General features: G+C 40.3%; 1 protein-coding gene across 1 annotated transcript in view; it reads right to left on the bottom strand.

Moving 5' to 3' along the window:
- Window positions 1–8,175: 8,175 nt before the first annotated feature.
- The window catches only part of erbb4b (erb-b2 receptor tyrosine kinase 4b), a 459,675-nt gene continuing 456,111 nt past the window's right edge, over window positions 8,176–11,739 (bottom strand). The window contains exon 28 of the mRNA XM_084725337.1: window positions 8,176–11,386. Coding sequence (XP_084581463.1) covers window positions 10,716–11,386 — 671 coding nt within the window. The 3' untranslated portion in view covers window positions 8,176–10,715. The remainder of the gene's footprint in view (window positions 11,387–11,739) is intronic.

Raw genomic sequence — 11,739 nt, 5'->3', positions numbered from 1 at the left:
AGTAACCACAATCTAAAACAAGTTTAAAGCATGGCTGTGTTTAAAACATAAAAAAAAAAAAAAAAAACAGTTTAAAAGAGAAAATAATAATCTTCCTCTCACAATGGAGTAGAGCTGCAAGAATTAATCAATTAATCAACTATTAAATTAAAATTCTCAGATTCTTGCCTCTTAAATGTGAATATTTTCTGTTTTCTTTACTCCTCTCTGACAGTAAACTGAATATATTTGGGTTGGGGACAAAACAAGACATCTGAGGACGTTATCTTGGGCTCTGGGTAACTTTCAAACCAATTCTGGACGTCTTTTCATCAGTGACTACAGTCGATTTTTAAATATCTTTTCAACGGATAGATCCCCGCTGGGATTGCTGACATTACAAGTCCTTGCGAAATTCTGACCCATCAGATTTCCACTGTGGTCCAACCTGGGTATGTCCCCTGTATATATATCTCAAAAGGATCCTGTGGGATCCAGTGTTAATTATGAGCCAAATCTACAGGGGTTTTAATTTTCATCGGGGTCCCATTGGGGCACTGGGTCATGTCCACTGGGGTGCCAACTGCATAACAACACAACACTCACAACAATGCAGAGACCTAGAAAATGAGCACAATCCATCTTTAAATATTGACTGATCTTTATTCATATTGAATTAAAAATATAGTTTTGACAGATTCATGTAACAAAACAGAGGGAATACGTATTTAAATGTTCTAGCTTGGGAAATGTGTCAATTAACCAGTGAAGAGAAACGTTTAAAACTGGTAATATGTGACAAGGTATGGTCTATAAAACTTAGTTCTCAATCATTCTGATGACTCGATACAAAGCGATGGTAATTTATAATCGTTTTCACCATAGAGGATACTTTCTTCAATGCACTTTTAAACTGACTGGACTTTTGAGAAACTCGCCAAACTGACCCCTTTACCAAATATATAAATAAATGCTAGATATTTTAAATGACAAGACTGCCACCAAAATCATCCGTGCAAATGCTCATACCATTTACAATAGTAAGTGTACAACAGATCTATAGCATTCTGTAGGTCTCAGGCATTATGCGAAAATTATGACAACATTTAAGTAATCCAAAAGTTAATACTGGTTAAAATCCTAACTTTTGGAAACTAAATTGCAGTATTAACCATTAGTAAAGTGTACAGCATCAGTTGTGCTTACAATTAAAATATCTACTACAAATAAAAGCATACCCTAATTGTCAAACTCCTAAGTCCCACCCCTTTTTTGTTCTGTGCTCCAATAACAGTTGAGCAAGCTTGGAACCTCGTGTCTAGAGTGAACCCCAGACTCACGAAAGATCCCAAGAACCCAAAACCGTGACCTAACTCTAATCAAGTGCAGATTTTAACCACAGCACTGTCACGTTATAAAACATAATTAGTTTGAACAAGGTGCAAAATTAAGAAATAACGCCTAGAAATCTTGCAAATCAGATTCCCTAGACAAAACTGAACTTCTGACAGATTTCTCCTTTCCTGCTAGCTAACAATTTAAGTAGATTAGCTTGCTAGTTAGCTAGTAATTGATGAAATACAGGCTAACTAGCTAACTGAAATCAGATGTAGATTAGTAAGCTAGTTAGCCAGCATTTTGCTACAGAACAAAACATTACGGCTAAGTAGCTACAGTTATAGTAGCTAACAGTTGATGTAGATGAGCTAGCTAGTCCGTGACGGTCTAACTGCGGGTACTCAGTACAGGACATGCCTACTTTAAGACACACAGTTAGGTTACGTTTAGCCAGCAGAACCACATGGGTAGTTTTAGGAACAAAAAATATTTGGGTTCAAATAAGTCTGTTAATCACACATTACCATAGACAAGTCTTGGAAATAGCATGTTGAGAAAACCGGAAAAGAGAAAGTTAACTGAGGTTCCAAAAGGGGCAGGATTTAGGAAGGGATAATTGTGATACACTGCTCGATCTCTACTGACACATTTGCTTCAATGCCACAAAGAAAGTAGTTCAATCGTGACGATTTTGGTGCCAGTCCTCCCATCGAATATTAGGTGCCAAATGAGTCAAACTCTCAAAAAGTCCTGTAAAGATCCCGTGAAATGGAAATATTAACTTCCCGTGAACCTTTAGGTCCTGATGAAGCCCTCCCAAAAAAAGCTTACCTACTAACCCTTTATACAAGCAAATATCAGTAATTTAAACAATCAGTCCTGCCCATGCAAACCGTCTTCCATTTTCTCTCAAACACCATTAAATCACTCTGGGAGCTGTAACATGATATTGCTACACAATTCAATCAGTATTGCCCCGAATGGATGCAGAGCTGTGTCTCATCTGAAAGTAAACAATGACTGAGCTCAGTGCAAATGAAAATCAAACTACTCAAGGAAATATAGTATAGCTCCTTAAAAACTCAGGGTGTAAAGTGACACAGGTGGATTAATAACATCGGTTAGGAAAAGACTGAGAGAAAACGGGGGACAAAATATTGAATATTCATTAGTATTGCAACAGCATTTTAAGAGTGTACAAAATCTTAAAAAATGTCAAGAGGTGGATAATACTGAGAGAAGTGTGGAGGGTAGTGGAGGTATAATACAACCAGTAAAAAAAAAGAAATTCACTCCTACAAAGTGAGCGAGAGCAGAGGTCGAAACACAAAGTCCACCAAGTTGTGCTGAAAACACAGTCACACAATCACAGGGGAAATGATGGGGTGGGGGGGTGACAAGAGACCCTGCAAGCGTTTTTAAAATCAGAGTTCACTCTTCAAATTACATTTACAGAATATATATAATATATATACTGTATATATATCTATATACATACAGAAAAGATATTCCCCAAAGAAAAAAAAAATAAAGGTACAGTAGATCACTAAAAATGCAATGATGCAAGGAGAAATAAAAACAAAGAAAAAATATCTTCAGCTGGAAAAAGAAGCATCATTGTCCTATTTACAGATGCACCTGCCACCTTTTAACTACCTATAAAAATACTATTCCCTTTTTTATTTATTTTTAAATTTTTTTTTTAACAATGGTAAAACTGCTGTGTGACCCATTAGCTAAATGTCTTTTTTTTTCATTTGGTTAAAAGACAATTATTAATTCCATTTGACAGTTTTACCATCAGTTCAATACATTGTAAACTGTGCTTACTCAACCGCTGTCATCTACCCCTGTTATCATGGCATGGTAGAATATACACACATGAATCAGTGTAAAATCAGAGTTTGACAGCCATACACAGTTTGATTCTATTACAATGGTAGAATATGTGTTCGTCAGCTGCTTTATGGTTTCCTTTAAAAAAGAAAAAAAGTTGTGATTTGTTTGATGATGCATCGACCAAAACTATTTTAAGTTGAGTAAAATGTAACATAGTCAGACCACAGGTGGATTGATATGACCGATGCTGTGAAAAATGTCCTCATGATATGAATAATCAAAGCATAGAAAAGTGAAATAGAGCACACTCTATAAATACAGTCGCTCTGTCCCAGTTTAGGGGCTGGACCCTCCAAAAGTCCTAATTTCTGAGCTGGATGTGTCTCATCTGTCCAACAAGGGCTGTCACATTTCAAGGTCCCACAAAATGTGTGAAATAAAGCCTGCATTTGCCCTGGAGGACACAACTGGTTTATCATTTGCAGCCCTCAGAGTCAGTCAGTTTTGTAACCTGAGTGGTCGGGCGATGCTCGCCAACTCGTAAAGCTGGAGAATATCACGTGATGTCGTATATATCGCATCACATTAACTAAACCAATGAAAAAGCCACTGCGAAGTTTAAGTAATGGAGGCTAGCTATGAACTACACAGTTCGTTCTCATGTACAGATAATCACAGTTAATCATGGGGGATTTAAAAGTGGAAGTTACTTGGATATATGTACCTGTAGGGTTGGGTACCAAACTTGGATACTTTTTAGGGTACTGACCAAATTATGTCTGATATTGATGCGATTCACATTAAATAAATCAGGGCCAAATTTTGGTACTCACAAATCTGTGTGAGGGAGTGAAAGAGTATAGAGAGGTGAAATAACTCCACCATGGGAACCGTAGTTAACAATGAGAGCCAAATCAATTTTTGATCCCATTTGAATTGTGCCTTAAATTACACCTATAATATCAGTCAATTTAAAAGATTATTTTACAAGTCAAGGCAGTTGTACTTTGTAGAAAAACTGTTGATATATTAGACCGTAATTAGAAGGACAACACACCCAGAAGTCGCATATATGGTGTTGTGACATTCTCTCTCCAAAGCTAATGTTAGCCGCTGAAGCTACAATGCCTGTGTGTTTTCTTACTGGAATGTAGTCACACAAGCAGCGGGTCTGCTCATCTGCTCAAGACAGAAAGCAAGACTCATCACTGCAGCCTGTTCAAGTCAGAGTGAGTCATGACGAACAAGAGGCGTCCTGAGGTGTGTTTGAAGTTGACGCAAACAACACGTGCTGTAATATTTGTAATGCAAAATGTTAAGCAGGCCAGGGCAACACGTCTAACCTGAGGAAACACCTGGTCAAACGCTGAATATATCTAAAAGCTGACGAATGTGCCGTGTTTGATGGCCTGAAAGCCAAGCTAATGCTAGCATACCCGCAGCCAGCAGCAAGTTTAACCCTCCACAACAAAACTTCATCAACATCTTCAGGCAATTAATATGGTCACAGGAGAAGTTCTTGTTGAAGATGACTGGTCTTTTTTCACTGTCTTAGCAAACACTGAAATTCCTTACTAACATGCTATTTAGTATGCTAAAACAGAGAGATTTATTAGTATGTCCAAAACCTTAGTATGAAACCAATAGTATGTGAATTACATACTCTGTACTTATTATTCACAGTGTGCAAGCACTGCCTTTGTAACAACAACAACGTAAAAGAAAGAATATCACGTTTGTCCTTCGAGAGGCGCACTACAGGATTCCCTGGTGATGGACTGACAGGCTGGAGATTGTGGGGAGCAGGGGAGAAGGATAACTGATTTTTTTTTTTTTTTTTTTCCCAGAGTGAGTTAAGTACCAAAAAAGGTACTGTTGGGTACTGGTAACGAATTCCAGGTCCTGGTACCAATTTAAATGAGAATGGTTCCCAACCCTACTTACCTGTCCATAATGTCCTGAGGTGAAATATCAAAATCATACTCTAGTCAGCTATTGAGAAACCTGACCCATTTAATCAAATGTCATAGGCTGTCTGAGGGCAACTGCTTGGCAGGGAACTTCAGCTTCAGAGCACCCGAACAGAACATTAGTTTAGGTCTTTCTAATTTAGTCTCACTTGGCAAAGACTTGCAGGTTCAGCCTGGACCTCAGTTGGTCTGAAGGGCAAACATCCAGCCCCTGAGTTGGGACACAGCTAGCAATTGCTTTACACTTCATAAGAGAACATGAAGAAAATTGATGGAGCCTTCAAACGGCACACTGAAAAACTCTCTGTTACCACAATGACACCCTGAAGAGAAAAGATAAGAGTAAAAAAAAAAAAAAAAAAAAAAAAAAAAAAACTTCACACACCATTTACAACATCATTTGCTTAAAATACATTAAACCCCAAAACAAAAGTAGATGCACAAAATAATAAATATAACTGTTACTATAAGGCCGATTTACTGGATGAGCAGTCAGTATTGAGAGGGAGTTCTTGTGCTCCTTTAAATAAGTACTGTACCTACACCTATATTTAACAGAACATTATATATCTTCTCACATGAAACTGTGACTCATGTTAACATTTGACCACAATCACTTCCCTTTCCAGATTGTTTTAGTCTTTGTTCATGTTCACTCCCAACATAGCTGCTTTTTTTTCCTGTTTTTCACTGGTTCAGCTGCACAACAGTGTTTGCTACATACAATTCTTAGTCACCTCCGAGGAGAAAGAAAGAATGGCAATCAACTTTGGTCTCCTCTGCCAGTTACAGTGCACTTGCACCTTCTCCCCTGCTAGCTTTTGTAACATTGATGCATTGGTCGGGTAACATTTCTGGAATGCTAATACCTCAGTTTTAACCCCGCTGCAGGATTACAACCTATTGCCTGTCGTTCAGGGTTTCTCGGCTGGTGCACTGGGTGAGATGTTGGGTAACATGATTTCCCCACAGAACAACAAGGGGAAAGTGGATGAATTAGCATTCAAAAAGCTAAAAGCCCCTTGTGACGCTTGCTGGCTGAGAGCACCAGCAGGTTTTCTCCTCCAGAAGATTGGCTTTATTTTTCCATAGAGATCCATTATGATGCCTTTGGGTGTCTCTCCACTGCTGTCATTGCACTTACACACACGGCCATACAGTAGTCTACGAGCACTACAACTAACACCTTATGGGTAATGGTAAAAATAGACTTACGTAACTGACTTTTAACTCTAAAAACATGGGAGAGGACACCTTCACTGCACACACTTACACAAAGAAAGTATACATAAGCTCAAACTAGTAAATCAGCAGAACAATCAAGATCCCAGAAAGTGTGAGAGAACAGATCTAGCACAGCTAAATCAGATTAGTAACATAGCAATGTCACTGACACTTTGACACCAATGACCATTCACCCCTGCCCGCTTATAAAATTCACATTTCTGTTGAGTTGCACATTTCAGCAGTACATCTACTGTGGTATCATGGCACTAATCTGTCTTCTATTATACTTTTATGTCAGTAGCTTCGACGTCTCTTTATGATGCGGTAACTTGTGCCTCAGCTGGAGCCCAACCGGATGATTATTATTCCCCATAAAACCTGAGAGGGGGAGAAAACACTCTGCCAGGGCAACATCTGTGTTTTGGACGGTAAATCATCAACATTGCTTGTCTGACTCTTCCCTCCGTCTGGTATTGTCAATGTAGAGGCACAAGGTTGTGTAACAGTGGTTGTGTATTGGTATGTCAGCAGTGAGACATGCACAGGCATTAGTCGGTCTTGAAATTTCATACTATTATCACCTATTACTCAGGGTGGGCGATATAAATTAAAATCTCATTTCAAGGGATGTATACAGTAATATGGCAATATCACTTCATATTCTGGAAATTCAATCAAGAAATTGTTTATTGATGGGAATGTCTGTATTTGGTTAAAGGGGCACGCCATCAATTTTACACATCATAAGATGTACGGCTCAATTATGTCTTCTGAAGTTCTGGAGGAAGCGAGGGAAAAGTCTGAGAAAATAACCCCGGCAATGTCATCAGTGATGTCCTCAGGGTCATCTCTGTTTGGGCTTGTGATTTTAAAAAAAAATACAGCCTGTATCACAAATTGGAGGTGTTGTGTTTAGGAGGTAGAGAGAGTCAAATGAGTTGAGTTGTATTGACTTCATAGACAGTAGAATAAGTGGCGAGCTTGCGGGTCTGACAAGTGAAGCCAAACGTTTCTGGTGGCCAGCAGGAGATGACTCAGCAGGTTGCAGGAAGAAGTCAGATTGTATGGACTCTTGTGAGAAAATGAGCCAATATCTCACTAAGTTTACAGTTTCCTAAAGTTTATGGTCTCAATTGCTACTTCTTCAATACAGCATGATGATCATTTAGTAAATTATAGACCGATTTAGAGTAAAACAGATGACAAAGCAGGGTATGATTTAGGACAGGGTTATGATGTGACTGACAAGTCATTCTCTCAGTCTGTTCAGTGGCACAGGGCTCACAAAACTCAGGTCAAACTGCCAATCTAGACAGTGCTGATCAGATATGGTTCAATATTCTATTAATTGCCTGTGTCGCTTAAAATATTTTCAGACACTCAATTAACGTGTACTGTGTACTGTTTAGCTGTAATATGAGAAACATCCTTAATACATCCATGGACAAATCGCGATCAGGTGGCCGCCATTGTGTTTCCAATCAAACTGTAAAACTGGTCAGTGTTGATCTAATATGAATCAATATTCTGTTACTAATTTGCCTATTTCACTCTTAAATGTTTTCATAAACATATTGCAGTGTTTAGTTATTTCCTGTTTAACAGACAAGCCAAAGCCAAGCACTACCCAAGCTGCACTTGTCACGGTCATGTCTAGAAGGGAAACCCAGACTCATTTATCATTTAAAATTTAAACCATCATCTTAACTCAACATTAGCCAGGTGATAGCTTTTCCTAAATCTAGCAAGATCTTAACAGTGTTGTCACATTATAAAACATGATTATTTTGTACAACATGCACAATGACGAAACGGTAGTCCAAAACCCAATGAGTCATGGTGGCACCATCTGCTAATTATTCTAGTGTCTATGATTGACTTCTGTTGAGTTGCTTTATGGGAACTGTAAGATTTTGTGTTTTGAGAGCTACACCCATTCTAGGGACTTCTGCTCCATCAAATTCTAAACATTCAAAAAAAAAATCTCTTGTGAGTCCCCTGACTTTATGGAAGCACAATGCTACGCTGGAGTACCCCTTTAATCCGGCAAATTAAATGCCTAAACAATGAAGGTATTTCATCATTTGACTGGTGCAAGAAATCCCGTAAATCAAATCAGCAGTGCCTGCAAAGCTACATGGGTGTAAATGCGATTGAAAAATCTTGTATATCGCCCAACCACACATATTACTACTATGATATTCTTTAGTGGAGATGCTCCTTTGTTAGTAAAATGCCTTATGAAACACATAACATGAAGCCTTAGTGCAGTGGAAATTATCTATTGTCTCGCTGACTGTAAATTATAGTTGCAACATGATGAGAAAAAATGAATTGCCGCTTAGAGCGAGAAGAATAACAGCAAAGTCATTTGGCTGTGTCAAAGCATTAAGTGCTATTAAATTATCAACCCCAGCCTAAATTAGGCTTCAAAGTCATTTGACGACAGATGCTAGTGGTCTCCATCAGAGTTTACTGTGGCATCTGGCAGTATTGTGTGAGTAAAGAAAGCTAGCCATCAGTGGATTCAGTGATAACTTGTGATGTCTCACCATTAATGTCAAACACAGGTACAAAAGAAAGTGTCCCGTTTTCTCATGGTGCTCCATGGTAAAAACGTGGAGGAGGCCTTCTCAGACAGTTTTGACAGTCTCTTCTCCTGAACCACCTTAACCCTAAGAGACAGAGCAAGGCTCTGCAGTCGTGACTGTGTGGTCAAAGTTAATTTTTTGTTTTTATGACATAAAATAGTGTGAACACTGAGAAGAGCAAAGAAAATCTTTTATCCCCGTCTTTTGATGTACTTCTACATCTTTTCAGACGCAGCTTGGTCCACAGAGCCTTTTTCCGGCATTGTGTCTGTCTGATAATGACATGTAATTGGCTTATTTACAGCTCTGCAGGGTTAACCTCTTTGCCATCTCCACAGTGCTCTTTCGTGGCTGGGTGTCTGTGCTGTTTGCGTAAGAGTAAGTATAAGACAAGGTGACAAAGTAAACAGATCCCTGATGCCTAAAAAGAAAACAAAAACAAAAACTATGCTAATTCAGATTCTGAAATCACATATTTTTCCTCTCCACCGCGATCGTGCTCCTTTCCCTGTTAAAAGATCTGTCCAATCCCAAGCACCAGTTCCAGAGAGACATTATTCCTTGTTCTGCAGTTACCGTTGGTTATGTCAGTCACGATGCTGCTTACAATGATCTTATGAAGGTAATATTGAAGTTGATGTTTCGCTGGCTCTTCGGACGGGATGAAAGAGGAACAAAAGAGATGCCGATGTGGGAAGTTAAGGGTTGTCTTCTGAGCGATCAACCTTTTATATCCCACCCTAGTCATGCCAATAATCAGCCGGACGCTTTCCACCAGGTGCTGTGTGATATCACAGCTTTCCATAAAACTGTGGTGACATTTACTTTTCTGTTGACCCTTTCTCTGCACTGCGCCACTGGCTGCCATTATCGGCACACTCTGTCTTCCAGCACAAGGTCAATTGAGCTTCTCCTTCAGAATATATTTCAAGTGGCAGCGGGCTTATCTGTCAGCGTGTGTGCGTGTATTTACCTATGAATTAATGTATGGTTATTATTGGTGTGTCAAGGCTGCAGGCATGTTAACATGTTTTAGGTATGATATGAGCTGTGTGTGATAAATGTTTGAATCCCATTACTGGAGCAGCAGCACGTAAAACGTTGAAGAAGCGTGTGGGCAGGCATGCAAGCCACATCTGGGCTCTTCAGCATGACTGCAGGTTTGCTGGTTAAGTCACGACACAACTCCATGTGCATATGTCATTTGACAGATTGCACACAGGCGATAGCATTGTGCGCGTACTTCAATGTGTACATCTAGCGAGGTGGAAAATGAACTAAAAGGACATGGTGAATTGTAATTCATGGGTGGATAAAGAAAAGCATGAAAGGGCATGGCAATAATCCTCTCTTTGGGCTACCCTCAGTTCATTTCTCCTTTTTCTGTTATCAAACATTTCATGTAAATCTTTCATTGTGTTGTTTTTGTGCCTTTCTGATACTAAAGATGGCAGGACAGTGTGCTCCAGAACAGAACCAACCTCGAAGACATTTGTTCACGCATCAGGGCCAAGGATGGGGCTAAAAAAGATGTTTTGAATGTCAAGTGAGGCTGCCAGTGACTGTTATTGTAGTCCTGTCGAGAAAAGGCAGAACCTTAGGATGAGAATAAAAGACTTGCAATCAGACATAACAGAGAGACGTGTTCAGGAAGGGTGCAAGGAGAACCCAGGTTGAGAAGTACTGCATGGAAACGAGAGGACATTTCAACGTCCATTCATCTCCACCCCTATCCCTCTAGTCATCCCTCCATTGTGCTACAGGTGGGTCACTACACTACAGTGTTCCTCTGTCTGTAAGGAGGGGGTGGCAACACGTTGCCAGCTTTCATAGCAGCCTCGGACAAGTACTCCTGGTTTTCAGCCACAGCCGGGCGAATGCGTCCATTCTGCCGGTAGAAGAAGCGTGTGCTGCAGTCCTGCAGGTACTCTGGGTTGTGCAGTGAGGACTTCGGGGGTAGACTGTGCTGCCAGTATTCAGGATTGTCAAAAGTGGCCTTCTTGGCTTTCTTATCAAACATGATGGTGCTGCTGGTGATGCCTGAGTGCAGAGTGTGTCCTGAATGCCCTGGATGCAGGGTGTGTGATGGATACGATGGGTGGGGGAGGTGGCCAGGGGGTACCACATATCCAGAGGAGGAGACCGTGTGGCTCGATGATGATGGGTTGACTGTCTGCGATACTGATTGGGCAGCAGAGGGCCCAGGGCCAGCAATGGAGACTGCGCCAGCCAATCCGTTCTTGTCCCCGGGGTTTAGGAAGGTATTCAGGTACAGTGGCTCGTTGATATACTCATCGTCCCCGTGAATGGACTGGCTCTTAGGGGCAGCAGCGGCTCCAGCCATGTGCAGGGTGTGGCAACCTGCTCCATCAATCACTGCATGGGCGTCACCGTTCCTACGACGTGTGACGAAGGGGTTTTCCTCTACCGGGTTGAGATAGTCTGGAAAAGAAAAAGGGGATGGTAAGATTAGCTGAGATCTTTTCATGTCTATTAAAGCTGCAGCAAAGCAAGGAGAAAATATTTTCTGGTCTTTCCTGTGATGTCCTCCGGCTGCTCTGCCTCAGCTTTTGGCTATTTACAGAGTTTCCTGATGCACACACAGTTTTACTTGCTGTTGGCAGCTACTTTAGCTGGTTAGTTACCTCAGAGACAGGCCTGGCTGTGCAAGATTACAACTCCCAGTGGTTCAAAACACTGTCTTAGCATTGGAAATAACGATAAAGGGTGCAGAATGTGATAAAGTTACTGTTTATCAGACCACAAATGAAAAAGAATGAAGTTGGAAAAATGAT

The sequence above is a fragment of the Lutjanus erythropterus genome, chromosome 8 (assembly GCF_056507025.1).
Source record: "Lutjanus erythropterus isolate fLutEry1 chromosome 8, fLutEry1.hap2, whole genome shotgun sequence".
Classification (NCBI taxonomy): domain Eukaryota; kingdom Metazoa; phylum Chordata; class Actinopteri; order Lutjaniformes; family Lutjanidae; genus Lutjanus; species Lutjanus erythropterus.
The sequence above is the reverse complement of the archived record's forward strand: the minus strand, read 5'-3'. Positions and strand labels throughout refer to the sequence as shown.